This window comes from Castanea sativa, chromosome 6, assembly GCF_040712315.1.
Source record: "Castanea sativa cultivar Marrone di Chiusa Pesio chromosome 6, ASM4071231v1".
In the NCBI taxonomy this organism is placed as follows: Eukaryota; Viridiplantae; Streptophyta; class Magnoliopsida; order Fagales; family Fagaceae; genus Castanea; species Castanea sativa.
This window is the reverse complement of record NC_134018.1, coordinates 39876048-39894292: the sequence shown is the minus strand read 5'-3', so window position 1 is coordinate 39894292 and position 18245 is coordinate 39876048. Positions and strand designations below refer to the sequence as shown.

General features: G+C 33.9%; 1 protein-coding gene across 1 annotated transcript; it reads left to right on the top strand.

The window, feature by feature from the left end:
• The first annotated feature begins 8532 nt into the window (after nt 1-8532).
• LOC142639019 (phosphoenolpyruvate carboxylase 2-like) lies at nt 8533-18245 on the top strand. The gene is made up of 10 exons (XM_075813108.1): nt 8533-9082; nt 9829-10220; nt 10405-10489; nt 10781-11003; nt 12991-13094; nt 13294-13381; nt 13614-13768; nt 15655-16653; nt 17059-17445; nt 17777-18245. Exons 1-10 carry the CDS (start codon nt 8915-8917, stop codon nt 18071-18073), a joined length of 2898 nt encoding a protein of 965 aa, XP_075669223.1. The 5' UTR covers nt 8533-8914; the 3' UTR covers nt 18074-18245.

Here is an 18245-nt window from a genome sequence, read left to right as displayed (position 1 = left end):
TTCTCAGGATCTCTGGTCTTTGGGTTGGGTATCCTCATACATGGCTCATGATTTTTATGGACTTTAGTCTCATCCCCCTCGATGTATTCCAGACTCTATCTTTTGCCAAGGCCTTGGTAAATGGATCTGCAAGATTATCATTAGATTTAATATAATCCACAGTTATGATGCCACTACTCAAATAAGATTGCACGGTACTGTGCTTTCTTTTTATAGGTCTGGATTTACCATTGTAATAACGGTTTTTAACTCTACCAATTGCAGCAGTGCTATCACAATGAATTAATATAGGTGGAATTGGCTTTTCCCAAAGTGGAATTTTATATAACAAATCTCTAAGCCAATTTGCCTCTTCACTAGCTGAAGCTAATGCTATTAATTCAGCTTTCATTGTTGAATTAGCAATTATTGTTTGCTTTTTAGATTTCCAACAAATGGCACCACTACCTAAGGTAAAAATATAACCAGTGGTAGAGAGAGAATCACTTGACAAAGTATTCCAATCGGCATCACTAAAACCTTCAATCACAGCAGGGTATTTTTTATAAAATAAACCATAACTTTTGGTACCAATTAAATATCTCATGACTTGCTCAATAGCTAGCCAATGATCTTTACTAGGCTTGCTAGTAAACCTGCTTAGCACTCCTACTGCATATGCAATGTCAGGTCTAGTACAATCAGTAGCATAACGCAAACTACCAATGATGCTAGCATAATCCTTTTGATTAAAAATCTCATCATCATTATTAACAGGAAATAAATGAACACTAGAATCAAAAGGAGTAGCTACACTTTTGTGATCATGAAAATTATATTTTCTCAATATTTTATCAACATAATGTGATTGATTAAGATATATTCCATCACATGTTTTTGTAATTTTCATGCCCAAAATAAAACTAGCCTCACCAAGATCTTTCATATCGAAATGGCTTTTAAGCATATTTTTTGTCTCATTTATAACATGCATATTTGAGCCAAAAATCAACATATCATCCACATAGAGGCTAATAATAACATGTAAATTATTCCATGATTTAGAATAAATACATTTATCACATTCATTTGATTTATAACCATTCTCAATCATGCAAGAATCAAACTTTTCATGCCACTGCTTAGGTGCTTGTTTTAAGCCATATAGGGATTTAGTTAGCTTACATACCTTGCTTTCTTGTCCAGGCTCTACAAGGCCTTCGGGTTGATCCATATAAATCTCTTCCTCTAGGTCCCCATTTAGAAAAGCAGTTTTTACATCCATTTGATGAATTTTCAAATCAAAAATTGCAGCAATAGCAATTAACAATCTAATAGATGTAATTCTTGTTACCGGAGAAAATGTATCAAAAAAATCAAGATCAGTTTTTTGTTTAAAGCCTTTTGCAACAAGTCTAGCTTTAAACTTATCTATTGATCCATCCGGTTTCAACTTTTTTCTAAGGACCCATTTACAACCTATGGTCTTACAACCCGGTGGAAGATCTACTAATTTCCAAGTTTTATTAGAAATTAGAGATTCCATCTCATCATTTACAGCCTCTTTCCAAAATATAGCATCAGGTGATGTTATGGCCTCTTTTAAATTTTGGGGATTTTCCTCAATATTAAAAACATAATAATCAGGATCAAAATCTTTTTTAACTCTAACTCTTTTACTCCTTCTAGGTTCCATTTCAAAATTTTCTTGATTTTGTAAATGTGAAGTAGAAGAACTAGGTTGTGACAAAATATTTTCTTTACCTCCACTATTTTTCAATTTAAAAGGAAATTTTTCTTCATGAAAAATTGCATCACCAGATTCAAAAATTATTTTGTTTTCAAGATCAAAAAATCTATAGGCTACACTATTAAATGCATAATCAAGAAAAGTACAGGTAGTAGCTCTTATACCTAATTTAGGTATTTTAGGGTCAGTAAGCCTTACATAAGCAAGACAACCCCATACTCTCAAATATCCCAAATTTGGCTTATGTCCTTTCCACATCTCAAAAGGTGTGGTGTGTGACTTTTTATGTGGCACCCTATTTAAAACATGACATGCAGTTAAAATAGCTTCATCCCAAAAATGTAAAGGTGCACCAGATTCAATTAACATGGCATTTGTTAACTCAATTAAAGTTCTATTTTTTCTTTCAGCCACACCATTAGAAGCAGGTAAATATGGTGCAGTAGTTTCATGGATAATTCCCAAAAACTGAACAAATGAGTTAAATGCACTTGATTCATACTCACGGCCTCTATCACTTCTTATTCTTTTTATTTTTCTACCGAATTGATTTTCAACTTCTTTTAAAAAATCTTGAAATTTTTCAAAAGCATCACTTTTATTTTTCAACAAATAAATAGTTGTATATTTTGAGAAATCATCAATAAAAGTGATAATGTATCTATTTCCTCCACGAGTTAAAATTCCCTCAGATTTACATAAATCGGAGTGAATTAACTCAAGCAATTCGGTATTTCTTACAACACTTTTATGAGGCCTTTTTGTAATCTTAGCTTGACTACAAGTTTCACATTTTTCAAAATCTTTTGACAGTCTTGGAATTAATCATAAACTACTCATGATTCTCACATATCTACTATTTATATGACACTAACGAGCATGCCAAAAATTAATAGAAGAAAGCATATAAACTGAACTGGTAGATGCTTTATTATTCTCAATATTCAATTTAAACATTCCATCACAAGCATAACCCTTGCCCACAAATAATCTATTTTTAGTGATTACATAATTATCAGATTTCATAGTTTGCTTGAAGCCAGCCTTGTTAAGCAAAAAACTTGACATCAAATTCTTCCTCATGGACGGAGTATAAAGTACATTTTCAATGTTAGCACACGTCCAGAAGTGAATTTCAATTCAACCTCACCACTCCCAAGAACCTTGGTTTTGCTAGAGTCACCAAGCATAACAGTTTTTTCTTCTTCAAAAGGAGTGTACAATTTGAACCAATTTTTGTCATAGCAGACGTGCCTATTAGCACCAGAATCTGCCCACCACCCTTCAACATATTGCACCATATTGATGTCTGTAATCACAGCCACTAAAGGCTCTTCGGTTACGTTAGCCTGCGGGACAGATTCACATTTCCGAAATTTGCAAAATCGAGCAATATGCCCACTCTTGCCACAGACAAAACAGGATCTATTAAATTGATCTTGTGAAGAGGGTCCTTGGTTTTTATTGTAATTTTTATTCAGGTTTCCCCTTCCTTGAGGTGATCTATTATTGTTTTTAAAGGCTTTCTTTTTTTGCTTCAATTGACCATTTCTAGGAAAATGATTTTTGGGCATATTATTATTGGATGAAATAAGGTTTACCTTTGTGGTAGAATTACCATTGCTCTCTTGTGTCATTAGTGCATCTTGTCCTCTAGCCTCCTCCTCCACACGGATGCGTGTGATCAAGGTCTCTAAGGATGTCTCCTTTTGTTTGTGCCGCAAAGTCTTTTGGAACTCCCTCTAAGATTGTGGTAGTTTGTCAATTATGCCGGCTACCACCAAATTATCTCCGATCTTTATGCCTTCGGATCTCAATTCTGCTACAATCATTTGGAAGTCTTGTGCTTGATCCACCACCGATTTTCCATCCACCATTTGGTAACGGAAAAATCTACTAGCAGCATACTTCTTTGCACCTGCCTCCTCGGTATCATACTTGCTTTGTAAAGCTTTCCAAATTTTTTTAGCAGACTTGTAAGTTGTATCATAATAATCATAGAAATGATCGGCAAGACAATTCAATAGATAAGAGCGACAATTATACTCATCTTTTGTATACTTATCTATTTTTTCTTGATGGAGAATATATTCTTCGTCACTCATCTCATCGGTAGGAACCTTTGACGGATTCTTCTCAGTGAGGATGTAGGCAACTTTGAGAAGACTCAAGTAGAAGAGGACCTTTCCTTTCCACCTCTTGAAGTGGGCTCCCTTAAAACGAAAGGGCTTGTTGAGATCTCCAACAGGCTCATTTGGTTTCTCTTGTGTAGGCTCCATGTGTTTGAATCTCCTTAAAATTGTTGGTGCAAACATAATGATAATGGAAATAACACAAGAGAAACTGAATAATACTTTTGAATTTTTATTAGTTTAAAGAAAGAGATTACACAACACTATTTGTATTGAGGCGCGGCACTCCCTCTCTAAACTTTGTAACCGGTGCAGACCGTCTCTGACTTGTCTCCCCCAGGATACAACAGCCCAACAAGTGTCGTATGATCAGAACAACCTCTGCACAAAGTGTTCAAGCCCAAAGCTCCACCAGAAAGAACACCCTTCCTTGCCAAGAATCTCTCTATTTTTTTTATAGTGTATATTGCAGTAACTTAGGCACGTATCTGGCCCTTCACCTTATCCCTCCACCCTTCACCTCCCCCTTGCGCACGTATCTGGCCCAATATTTGAGACAATTCATGTTAGCCCATTAATCACCACAATTAAAAAGAACAAAATAGTCTCTCTCCTTTTCAATGTGGGATTAAACATTTTCACTAACTCCTCATCTTCCACATTTACTCCCACATCTTTACATTTATGTTATAAAATTTATTCATTTTAATTATTTAATATTAAAATGTTCCAACATGAAGTAAATATTTTCTTCTGGCCCAATAAAAATCAAACTTCGACTTTTATTGTTGGTCAATAAAATCAAATATATGACATTTCTACGTGGTGTGTTTATGATTTATTTTGTGCCTAAAATGCACATCACACCTTTTAAGTTTGGAGTCACTTTACTTTCAAAACTTGAAATTTACACCTTCAACTATTAAAGCAATATCAATTCACCCATTTTGTAATAGCCCATCACATTTTTACCATTAAGCTGCTAAAAATGACATCTTTTTTCCTCATATTTATCTGTCTAAAAAGATGTTGTTTTTGGGTGAATTAACAACAAAACTCAAACGATTTTAAGGGTTGCATATTGATAGAATTGTACATCAAGATGTAAATTGCAAAATTTTATAGTCAATGATCTGATTTAGAAGTGACCCAAACTTAAAAGGTGTAAAATTTATTTTAGCTTTTATTTTATTTCCTAGTCCAATATAAGAGAACCATAAATCCTAGATGAATGTTTAGCTTTTTTTTTTTTTTTTTTTTTGGGAGAAGAAAGATGAGTGTTTAGTTGGTGAATGAAAAAAAAAGAACATAATTCATTTTACTATGCTCTTAACATTTTATAACATAAACATAAATTAACAAAACTGATTGATGGAAGGTTCATTGAATTTGAAAGTCAAACAACAAAAGTCCTTAACCAAAGGCATTTTAGTAACTAGGATGGACTTAAGGTAGTCGCTATCGCTTTCTATGACCTTGTGGTGGAGGCTTTTTTAGCAACTTATATATTCATACTTGTCTTCTTTTTCCCAAACACCATTATGTACATAAAATTTTTTTTCTTATTCTTTTTTCTCTTGCAGTATTCTTATGGTGCAGGCTTTTGTAAAAAAAAATCATATAATATATTCATACCTGTCTTTGTATTCCCATAAACCTATCCCGCATTGTACTTTCTTAAGTTTCTTTATCTTTTATTTTGCCCCTTCTTTCTTATGCACTACTAGAAATTTTAAATTGGTTACCAGTTACCACTTACTATATATTAAAATTATGAGTACCACCAAGTATGAGATTTTTTTTGGAAAATTAAACAAGGTAGCAACTGAATCAAGGGTATCCAGCACTGAACTACAGTTATTATTGCATATTCACACTTGCGCTCTATTTGTTTTAAAGGAAAATATTGTCTAAAGATAGTTTTTCGTATTTTCTAATGTTTGATAGCATCAGAAAAAATAAGTTAAAGAAAACTATTTTTTGGTCAACTAAAAAAGTATGGCTTATTTTTAGAAATAGTTTTCCACAATTTTTTTTCTTTTAAAACAACTCTATCTCACAGCAAGTTAGATAAGAGAAGTTAGGAGATTGATTTTCAACTTATTTAAAGTTGCTACCTAATATTTTATATCTTCCATTCAAAAGTTGCTACCAAACATAAAAAAATGAGATAATTTTATAATAGATACTTTTTAGAAAACAATTTATTTTTTAAAAAACATCATTTTTTAAACAGACATATCGTTTGTTTTTCCATAATCTCATCCAACAACCAGCATTGTACTACAGTTATTGCTCCTGTATGGTATGAAACTATGAATTATGACTTCTTATTACTTATTAGGACTCCCCTGTTTGTTACTGTCCCTTGGGCCCTTCTATTTTTTTTTTCCCCATCACGTAAGACAAAAGAAGGAAATATCAGCTATAAATTAGTTTATCATTTCTTCATCAAAATTATAGATTATTGTGGGAGTACACTTAAAAGTGAACTCCCTCCTTAGTCCTTTTCCATATATAATTCACCATAAATTTAATTAGTGAAATCTCAAGAAGTTGGTTCAGTGATTCTTAAGATCTTATAATAATCACAAAATTATGAGTTTGAAACTTTTTGCTAGCATCTGGTGTTCATCTCTAAGGAATTCTTCCTCGTAATAATCCAGTGGGTATAGGCTGGGGATTGTACATGCCCAATAAAATAATTAGATATTCGAAGAGGTCTAAATACTTTTATTTATAAAAATAATAATAAAATAGTGAAGCCCACTATTATTTGAGAGGAGACTAGAGAGTGCCCAATATTGTAACTTAGTCCAAAGTATTCTACAATTACTCCTTAACTATATAGTGATTTTTTTTTTTTTGCGGTTATTTGTGACTTATAAATATATATATATATATATTTTATAATTAAACATTCCATTAGATTCTTGTCACAATTAATAAATAAGACTATTAATAACTCTCATAATTATCAAATTTCATATTTAGAAAAAAATAAAAATAGAAGAATATTAATTATTATCATAATTATTAAATTTTATATTTAAACAAAAATAGAAGAACATTAATAATTACCATAATTATTAAAAAAATTTCATATATATATATATATATATATTTTTGAAACCAAAAGAATAATAATAATAATAATATTTAAACAAAAGATATAAGATCATTAATAACTACCATACTTTTTTTTACTGCTACCATAATTATTAAAATTTATATTTAGACAAAAGTAAAAGAGAGGAACAAAAAAAATCAAATTTTATTAAACTTTCCCAAACAATCCACAAATGACTGACTAGTTATATTAAATGAGTGAATGGAAACAATGGAAAAATCAATGAAGTATGTGATGGTGCCATATATTGAAGTTCAAAACAAATCTTTCGTTTCCTAGCTTTAAAAGTGTCGAAGTTGTTGCAAAAGAGAGAGAGACGGTAAACTCGTTCTTCAATTCCATGATTTTTTTTTTTCGCCCCTAATTTTAACCGAGCTTTGAATTCCATTAAAAAAAAAAATTGAAAAGGAAATTGATATTTATTAAAGAACGGGGAAGATGGTTTGGATCCGATACAGTAGTTGGGGCTATTGCACTATATCATTGCTTTAATGTGAAAAATAAAAAGTTAAAAATCTAAAAAATTAATGGTTAAAATTTTTTTGATCCAAGGGTTAAGAATAAAAGCGATTTTGTAATTTTTAATTTCAACCCTTGAAAAATAATTGCATGGTGCATCACTCGGATCCCAATTAAAATAAACAAATATAATGTTCACGGCGGGATAAGTATTTTTTCCAAATAATTTTAGGAACACATGTATCCAATTACATACCATTTCACAGTATAATTTTGGTGTGTTATTATTTATTTATTTATTTTATTTCTCCCTCTCTTGTGGACTAGGATAGAATATCAAAATTTTACATGCGGTAATTTGTGGATAAAAAAGTAATTTTAATAGTATGTTTAAATTAGAATCAGTAATCCTTTAAAAAAAAAAAAATTAGAACCAGTAATTCTAGTAGTGGGTTTTAGTTAGGTTAACTAGTGAAGTCTCTGATGATTGAATAAGAGATCCGAGATTCAATTTCCACCTATACTATAAATCGATTGATATCTTGATCAGATAATAAAGAACTATTATTAGAAGCGAATGCCATAGATTAAAAAATCTCTAAAAAAAAATAGAACTAGTAACAATTTATTACCTAAAATTGGTTATAAAAGAGAAAGGATTTTACGGTTTTCAGAACTCCTTCACAGGAGGGAATAAAAGTTCCCAATTACAGATACTTTCTTATAAGGCATATTCCATCTCCACGTCAATTCAAACGGTTGGTATTGCACTGCTATTTTTCTTTTTCTAAAGGCATATAGGGAGTCTTAGTTCGTTCTTTTTATATTTTTAAGCACCCTGCTTTTTCCTTTTTTCCTTTTGGATTAGAGAGGGAGGCCTTTACTTTTTACCTAAAAAAAAGAAAAGAAAAAAAGAACCCACTTAATTAAAAATCAAATTACCTTTTTATTTATTTATTAAAAATGTTTATAAAAAATTAAATTAATTTATATTAAAAAAAAAAAAAAAAAAAAAAACAGTGGAAATAGATGCACAGTCTCTCTCTAACTCTCTATAAATGTGGGCGAGTAGCAGAAGAGTTATGCTTCACATGAATTACATCACAACTACCAGTTCTCATTTGACTCTCCCATTAATATCTGATGCGATATCTCTTCGTGACCAAAGTCTCTTTTTTTAACTTTCCCGTGCAAAGATCATAGAAAACCCATTCTCCACGTCGCTGCGCAATCCTCTTCATCCGGGACTCACGGGTTTCCCATAGTCTCCAACTATTTTGTTTTTTGTTATTTTGTTTTCTGAGTGTTTAATTCAATTTAAACCACCATTTGATGAGCTGGGTCTGTTTTTTCTCAACAAAAAAAAATCACTATAACAGTAAATTTTTGGTTTGATAAATCGGAAACAGAGCAAACCGAAAAACAGAGCACCAGAGACAGAGAGACACAGAGAAGGAGAGAGATATGGCGGGTCGGAACATAGAGAAGATGGCTTCAATTGACGCTCAATTGAGGCTTTTGGCACCAAAGAAGGTGTCTGAGGATGACAAGCTAGTGGAGTATGATGCTTTGTTGTTGGATAGGTTCCTGGATATTCTTCAAGATTTGCATGGCGAGAATCTCAGAGAAACGGTAATGGGTTTTATTTTATTAATTTTCACTTTGACTACTTTTGAAGTATTTCTTCCTGTATTGTAAATTTTGTGATAAAATAGCAAATGTCAAGGATGTCCTTGTCAATTTGGTTAAAGTTACAAGCTTTTCTAACTCTTTTTGTGGCCTTGGATTGACAATTTGTTGGTTTTTAGAGGATGCCCACTTCGTATTTTTTTTGCAATTAATGCAGTGTGTGGTGTAGAATTCTGTACTTCGGGAAAAATATTTGTATAAATAAAACTTTGCCTTTTCCATTTTTAATTTTGATCTACGATGCTCCATTTTTGGTTTATGAGAAAAATTAGGGGAAGAATTGAAATTATAAATTTATATATTGATTTCTTGGATATATAGGACCCGGGAATACACAAAAGCTATACCTGGTAAAGTGTCAAAGTACAAATTTTGTTAAGGCAAACTCAAAAATTGCGTAGTTGTTGTCTTTAATGTTATAAGCAACTTTATCAAGTGTCAAAGTACAAAGTTATATTTTTGGGGTTTTGCTTGGAGTTTGATCAATGATATTGTAATTAAACACAATTTTATTTCTCTTTTTCATTTTTGGGTTAAGGCAATTTTGTTTCAACAAGTGAAATTTCTTGCAAAGTGTTTCTCATGAAAAGATTTAACGATGGTATTACAAAATTGGGGTGGGTTCTTGCATTAGATTTTCTGGTAATAATGGGCTAACTTATTAACTATTATGATGTATTATGGATTAGGTTCAAGATTGTTATGAGCTTTCGGCTGAGTATGAAGGGAATCATGACCCTCACAAATTGGAGGAGCTTGGGAATGTGTTTACAAGTCTGGATCCTGGGGACTCTATTGTCATTGCCAAATCTTTTTCTCACATGCTTAATTTGGCCAACTTGGCTGAGGAAGTCCAGATTGCTTACCGAAGGAGGATCAAGTTAAAGAAGGGAGATTTTGCTGATGAGGCTTCTGCAACAACTGAATCAGACATTGAAGAGACTCTCAAGAGGCTTGTGGGGCAACTGAAGAAGTCCCCTCAAGAAGTTTTTGATGCTCTGAAGAACCAGACTGTGGATTTGGTCCTAACTGCACATCCCACTCAATCTGTCAGAAGATCTTTGCTTCAAAAGCATGCAAGGTTTGTTTACCACCTAAGTTGATGTATAGTTGTCATCTGTGCACAGGGCAAGAAATTTCCTTATGATTTGTTCATTCGCCTTTGCAGTGTATCTTGATATGCTATTTGCTTTCTGTTTAAGAGTTAGATGGTTATTTTTGTTCCAAAATTCATATTGATATTATGCTATTGTTTAATTTTTCAGGATAAGGAATTGTTTGACTCAGTTGAATGCCAAAGACATAACTCCTGATGATAAGCAGGAACTTGATGAGGCTTTACAAAGGGAGGTATGTGGATGCTAGTCATGGGATACTGTTTCTTCTACAAACTTCTAGGACCTTTGCTTTGTTATTTATTATTATTATTACTATTGTTATTGTTCTGTATATCCTACTGTCTTGAAGATGGAAATTTATTTGGTAATTTTGAGTATAGACTTTAGGGATTATAAATTTTCTATTTATTATTATTTAATGCAGTACATAGTCACAATGTTCAGGAGCTCCTATTCTCATCATACATAAAGTTCTCTATCCCATTCTTATCTTACACGATACATTTCTTTTCTTCTCTTGTAGATACAAGCTGCATTTCGTACAGATGAAATTCGAAGGACACCTCCAACTCCACAAGATGAGATGAGGGCAGGAATGAGCTACTTTCATGAGACAATCTGGAAAGGTGTACCAAAATTCTTAAGACGTGTTGATACAGCTTTGAAGAACATTGGGATAAATGAACGCGTTCCTTACAATGCCCCTCTCATTCAATTCTCTTCTTGGATGGGTGGGGATCGAGATGGTATGTATCTTTTCGCCCTAGAAATTACTGAATGTAGACATTATTTCCTGCAATATCCTGATGATTAAAAAAGTTACAATTTTGATGATGATTATCATCCTGTATCTATTATATACATGAAAGGAAAGGAGGGATTACTATGTATGGAATTTATTAACTTAAAAAGACAATTGTACAAATATGGAATTGCCTATTTCACTCAGTATGCTGTTACTTCATTGTTACCTCAAAACTAAAGAAATTATAAGAGTTTTTCTCCTTTGGCAGGCTTCCTATATTTTCTTTAACAACTTAGATTTGAAAAATTTTAAGTTTATTTGTCTATTTGATCATTTCATTGAAAGGAGTTGTTGACAACTTGAGCCTCTCTCTCTCTCTCATGTAGGGCAAATTTAGGGAAAACCTCTCTAGCTTTGCCTATGGTGGGCCATGGGCTTAGTTTAATATACTCTAGAAGGATTAAGGTTCAAATAATGATGGAACTTTTGGTAGGGAAAGGGGGAAAACTGACTTAGGGTTGTAAAGAGGCGAGAATCTATGCACAGATTGTGAACAATAGCATTAACTGCATAGAGAAAAAAATGAGGAGGAAGAGAACCCTCTTATTTGTAGTAGTAGTAGTAGTAGTATTAAGACTCTTAATTTGATTTTTAAACTAAAAATATAATAAGGTAATAATAGATTAACTTTGGCTCAAAGAACATACACCTAAGATGGTTGGAATCTCCTTGGACAATTCTAGACTTGACACAATGAAACCAAATTAAAGATCTGGCCCTGTATACCAAACTAACCATGACTTGGAAAATAAAAGTCCATATTTTAATGGAAAAAAGTTTCCTGTGGTTTGTGTCTTTTTCAAACAAATACCTTGTACTATCAATTCAATTTGATTGACCCATGGTTTGTGAAATGATGCAGTTACTCTGACTGTTGCATTTTTATAAGTTGTGATTGAAGAAAACTCAACACATGTTGTGCACTTGACCCCTTTCTATTAAAATATTCATTTTAGATTAAAATTGAATAAGAATTCATTTTAAATTATATATTTTTGTACTTAATTCTTCTTTTGTCTCTAATCTTCTTCTTCTTCTTCTTCCCCTCTCTCAACTAACACCATGTAACATTGCCAACACCAATGATAACCAGCCACTATTTACTGGAATAGACCCAAAACCAAATCTCAGTCAGCATCAACCCCCCACACATCCTAATCTAAACTCAAACTTGCTGCTTAAACAACCCTCCTTTTTTCTCTATTTATCTGGTTTTGATTGAGAAGAATATATAATCATTTTGAGTAATAAAAGAATATCAGCATAACTCTCCCCTGTAATGAACAAAATTCTGATTCTATACAGTGGGAATCAGAATGGCATTGTTGGCAACCCTTGCATTCCCAAAGGATATAAGCTCAAGTATCTTTTTTATTTGTTTATTTTGTTGTATGTAAAAAAATAAGGGCCATACTGGGTTTTTATGACCTGTCAAAGACTCGGTAATAATCGTAGGCTTTGCCCCTGTTCTAGTCCAACCCATTTCTGACCTTAACCTACATGACCCAACCTGTTTTTTAGGTCTAATTGATAGTACATGGGGAATATTTGGAGTAGACCAAACCACAAGGGTTATTTTTACATTTTTCCCCATTTAAATATGTTTGAACTCTATGAAACTTATAATACAAGTTATAAAACTTGACCCAAACCACAGGGGTAATTATTACATTTTGCCCCAGTTAAATATGTTTGAACTCCATGACACTAATAATATACATTTTGAACCCTATAAAACTCGTCTCAGTTGGATGTTGCATGTGAATCCCAAGCGAAGCTTAGTTTACAAAACTAAAAGCTTCTATAATGACAGAAACTTGTTATTTCTTCCATGGCTGCATCACTCTCTCTCATACACTCACACAGAATAATCTCTTCAATCATTATGGTGGTTTTCTCACTTAATATATATCTGATATGGACTGCAGGAAATCCCCGGGTTACTCCTGAAGTTACAAGGGATGTATGCTTACTGGCTAGAATGATGGCTGCTAACTTGTACTTTTCCCAGATTGAGGATCTTATGTTTGAGGTATCTGAAACAGTATTCAGACTCTTGAACATTTTCTTTTCCATTTCTGCGTATTAGACTCTTGAACATGTTTCTTTAGTTTCCTCCCCACCCCCCACCCCGCCCCCCAACCCAACAAAAATCCAGTCTTGCGAGTTTCATCACAACTTTTTTTGTTGACCATTCATCTAATATGTTGCATTTATATCCTTATTGGCAGTTATCTATGTGGCGATGCAATGATGAGCTTCGCATTCGTGCTGAAGAACTCCATAGGTCCTCAAAGAAGGATGCAAAACACTTCATAGGTAAGTAATCATGATGTTAAATTTAGTCACAATTCTCACTGCTGAACACTATTGAAAAGTTAAAACTCTTTTTTTTCTCTATTATGTATGGAAATTTCATCCTCTTGTTGTGTAAAAAGAATTCATCAAATATAAACGAGTCAATACACTATGCCTTTTCATATGGGCTGGAACTTTTGAATATGCTTATCAATGTCGGATATTTTTATGATTTACATTTTCATTAATGCAGAGTTTTGGAAACAAGTTCCTCCAAATGAGCCATATCGTGTTATTCTTGGTGATGTAAGGGACAAGCTTTATAATACACGTGAACGTGCTCGTCACATATTAGCCAATGGGGTCTCTGATATTCCTGAGGATGCAACTTTCACCAATGTTGAGCAGGTCTCTCCATCTCTACAATTTTTAATAAATTCCCTTGTAATGGATATGCATCTAATGGCTGTTCTTTGATCAATTCATAAATTTATACTATAGTAAATATTAATCTCCAATGACATAGTGTATTATGGTGGCAATATGTTGTTGTGGTGAAACCCAAATCACAGTTCTCTCTCAAAAGAAAGAATGGGTGAAGGGAGAGGTTGTGGGTTCAATACCCCAACTTATCAATTTATATATATATATGGCAGCAATATATGGTTGTGGTGGTCTGGTTCAGTCTCATAGTATTTGTTTTAGTGGATGCTAACATGCTGTGTCTATTTTTCATATTTAGGTAATAATTAGGCATTTGGGGCAATATTATGCTTGGTTTTTATATATTTTGTCTGTCAGGTTATACTGACAGACCAGTTTACCTCTAGTTTTATATGCAATCACTGGTTGAAACCTGAAACTATTGATTATGCATATTTATAAAAAACAATTAATTCAAATTTGGTACTTTAACTAAGTTTCATACTCACTGGTTGTTCTAAATGGACATCCTAACTAAGGGAAGGATTTCTCAATCAGATCTTCCGCTTGCTGGATAATTTTGTAATCAATGAAATGTACTCAAGGTTCTCACATGAGATATCTTTCAGGCATTTATAGGGCTTTGGGGCTTTAGTTGTCATTGGCTCACTGCATGTGAGGTGAACAGAGACCACCTTGAGGCTAAACCATAGAGCTTGAGTCACCTGAGGCCTTTACAAGAAAAATTCTTAGACCCGAAGGCTCAGCTTGTGTCTCAAATATGCATCCTATTAACGAATCCAATATTGTGCATTCTTTAAGAATTTGAAGACAGGAAACTTCATTCTAAGCTAATTTCAGTTTATTCCAAACTCCAATTACACTAAATTTGTTATTTCTATTTATAGTGAAGTTTGAAATCAGTTTTTGCACTAATTCAACAATATGGATTTCATAAAGTGTAACAGGAGTTATTGGCTTACTGTATATGCTATGAATGCCTTGGTTTATAGCAATTAATTCACTACCCCTACCTATTAGCCAATGCTTGCATACAAGCTTTTGTCCTAAATTTCTGAAAAATAATTGTATGCAGTAATAAGTTGTTCAGATCTAGAATAGCCTGTTAAATTGAATTAACACATTGCTCAAAGAGTAAGTTTGATTTTTATTTAATAACATATCAATAACAAGCAATATGTTTGATTTTTATTTTCCCCCCTTTCCATCCTTTTTTATATTTTACATCTATATTGTAACTTCTTCATTTCTTGATGTTGTGTTCTAATTGTTAGAAATTAATGATACTACCTTCCAATTCCTTAAGCTTTAATCCTATCCTTATGGAAGGACCAAAATATTTTCTTTTGCCTTTTTGCTTTTGAAATTATAAGAATAGATAGTATTTCTATGTTCAAATAATATCACTACCCTTTAAAATATTCTTCTTAGCTTGTACTTGGTGATTGAAGAGTTTCTTGAGGATATTATTATCATAACGAAGGAAAAAATATTCTTTGCATTATCTCTACTATTCTTCATAATCTAAAAGTAATGATTGACCAAGCTACAGTTTTGTTTCATTTTCTGTGTTTGATTGATTGTGTTTGACATACTAGTGACCGCCTAAATGATTGCTTTTGTGATGACCCATTGACAAGGCCATGCCTATAGACAGATTCTAGAATACTGACAATTAAAATAGATGGCTTGAATCCCATAACATACTTGCTCAGGTTCAAAATTGCAATAGCTTAATACATGATGTGAGACCCTCACAAAAACTACGTTTGATTTGTGCCCCTGCTAGCTATTCTGGTTTAGTGGCATGTTCTCTTCAGTACTGACTTTTTCCCTCCTTTCCTTTGTAGTTCCTGGAACCTCTTGAACTCTGTTACAGGTCACTCTGCTCATGTGGTGACCGGTCGATAGCTGATGGAAGCCTTCTTGATTTCTTACGGCAAGTTTCTACCTTTGGGCTTTCACTTGTAAGACTTGATATCCGCCAAGAATCAGAAAGGCATACTGATGTTATTGATGCTATCACAAAGCACTTGGGCATCGGTTCTTATAAAGAATGGTCAGAGGAACAGAGACAAGAATGGCTTTTGTCTGAGCTCAGTGGCAAGCGCCCTCTTTTTGGCCTTGATCTTCCCAAAACTGAAGAAATTGCTGATGTGTTGGACACTCTCCATGTCATTTCAGAACTTCCTTCAGACAACTTTGGTGCCTACATAATCTCAATGGCAACATCCCCATCTGATGTACTAGCTGTAGAGCTTTTACAACGTGAATGTGGGGTGAAGAAGCCATTAAGGGTTGTCCCACTGTTTGAAAAACTTGACGATCTTGAGGCTGCTCCTGCTGCTGTAGCTCGCCTCTTTTCAATAGACTGGTACAGAAACCGCATTAATGGGAAGCAAGAAGTTATGATAGGGTATTCAGATTCAGGAAAAGATGCTGGCCGTCTCTCTGCTGCTTGGCAGTTATATAAGGCTCAAGAAGAGCTTATAAAGGTGGCTAAGAAATTTGGGGTTAAGCTTACAATGTTCCATGGCCGTGGAGGGACAGTTGGTAGGGGAGGAGGGCCTACCCATCTTGCTATACTATCTCAGCCACCTGACACAATTCAAGGGTCACTTCGTGTGACAGTTCAAGGTGAAGTTATTGAACAGTCATTTGGGGAGGAGCACTTGTGCTTTAGAACACTCCAGCGATTCACAGCTGCTACACTTGAGCATGGTATGCATCCACCTGTCTCGCCAAAGCCGGAATGGCGTGCACTTATGGATGAGATGGCAGTTATTGCTACAAAGGAATACCGTTCCATTGTTTTCCAGGAACCTCGTTTTGTTGAATATTTCCGCCTTGTAAGTATCCTATGCATCCCTTCTTAATTCCTTTGGATATATTTAGAGTATAACAGAGCTCACCTTGAGGTTTGGAAAAGTGACTCAATGTGTTTCAGTTTATTTACCTCGTATTCATAGGCTAATGCTGGACAAGTACTGTATTTTCTTCTTAAGTAGTTTGTAGGATTCCAAGAAAGATTATATGTTTTTATTCCTTCTCCGACTTGTATTTGTCTACCCACACTAAAGTTTTGTTACTTGTTATTTTATTCTTTGAAAGCTACTTCACAGCATTTTTATAAATTTACAATCTGTTCTCAAGGCATAGAAATTGTTTTCATTTTCTATTAATTTTGAAGTTGCTGAACATTATGAAGATGCTGCTGATAATCTAATGTAAATCATCTTCTTTCGACACTACAGGCAACGCCAGAGACAGAATATGGCCGGATGAACATTGGGAGTCGTCCATCAAAAAGGAAGCCAAGTGGAGGCATTGAATCACTCCGTGCAATCCCATGGATCTTTGCATGGACCCAGACTAGGTTTCATCTACCAGTGTGGCTTGGCTTTGGGGCAGCATTTAAGCACGTAATTGAGAAGGACATAAAGAATCTCCAAATGCTTCAGGAAATGTATAATCAGTGGCCTTTCTTCAGGGTCACAATTGACCTAATTGAGATGGTCTTTGCCAAGGGAGACCCAGGAATTGCAGCGTTGTATGACAAGCTCCTAGTATCAGAAGACCTATGGTCATTTGGAGAGCGATTAAGGGCCAACCATGAGGAAACTAAACAGCTTCTACTCAAGGTAATTTAAGTGACTTGTGTGATTGTGAGGAAAGGGCCATTGCAACTTTACTCACCAGCTAATAGTTTGGGCTCAAACAAAAGCAGTTCTTTTTCAACCTAAAACATGCAATTTTGTTTAAATCACAACTCAGAAATGCTAGCTTCTAAAACATACCACTCAAAAATGCTTGCTTCTAAAACATATCATGGGGTCAATAAGGACTTAGAATACTAAGACTGATTATACAGTTTGTTTAGGATGGTTTCCTTGGTCCAAAATATGCCCCCAAACACCCCTCCCTCAGCCCCCAGAAAAGCAGTAACCAATATCTTTCGTGTTGATTTTGTAGGTTGCTGGGCATAAGGATCTTCTTGAAGGAGACCCCTACTTAAGGCAGAGACTCTGTCTTCGTGATGCATACATCACAACACTTAATGTGTGCCAAGCCTACACATTAAAATGGATCCGTGACCCCGACTATCATGTGAAGGTTAGACCACAGTTGTCAAAAGAATACATGGAATCAAGCAAGCCAGCAGCAGAGCTTATAAAGCTTAACCCCACAAGTGAATATGCTCCTGGTCTTGAAGATACCCTGATCTTGACCATGAAGGGTATTGCTGCAGGCTTGCAAAACACTGGTTAAGGCATATGCTTGTGTTGTGTAGCATTTCTTTAGATATATTGTCATTTCTCATCAAATATATAAAATATTGCCTGAAAAGTGCAACTTGTCTAATAGAGCTCTGAGTCGGCTTGTAATAAATCACACTCCATAATACCGTTAATAAAAATAGATTGTTGGTTTGTTTGTTTCA

What these genes read in the sequence shown, in the direction of transcription:
- LOC142639019 (XM_075813108.1), top strand. Translation starts at nt 8,915, where the DNA reads ATGGCGGGTCGGAACATAGAGAAGATGGCTTCAATTGACGCTCAATTG. An exon ending in TTGCTTCAAAAGCATGCAAG is followed by an intron (nt 10,221 to 10,404) that starts GTTTGTTTACCA and finishes TTAATTTTTCAG; the next exon opens with GATAAGGAATTGTTTGACTC. An exon ending in GATGGGTGGGGATCGAGATG is followed by an intron (nt 11,004 to 12,990) that starts GTATGTATCTTT and finishes TATGGACTGCAG; the next exon opens with GAAATCCCCGGGTTACTCCT.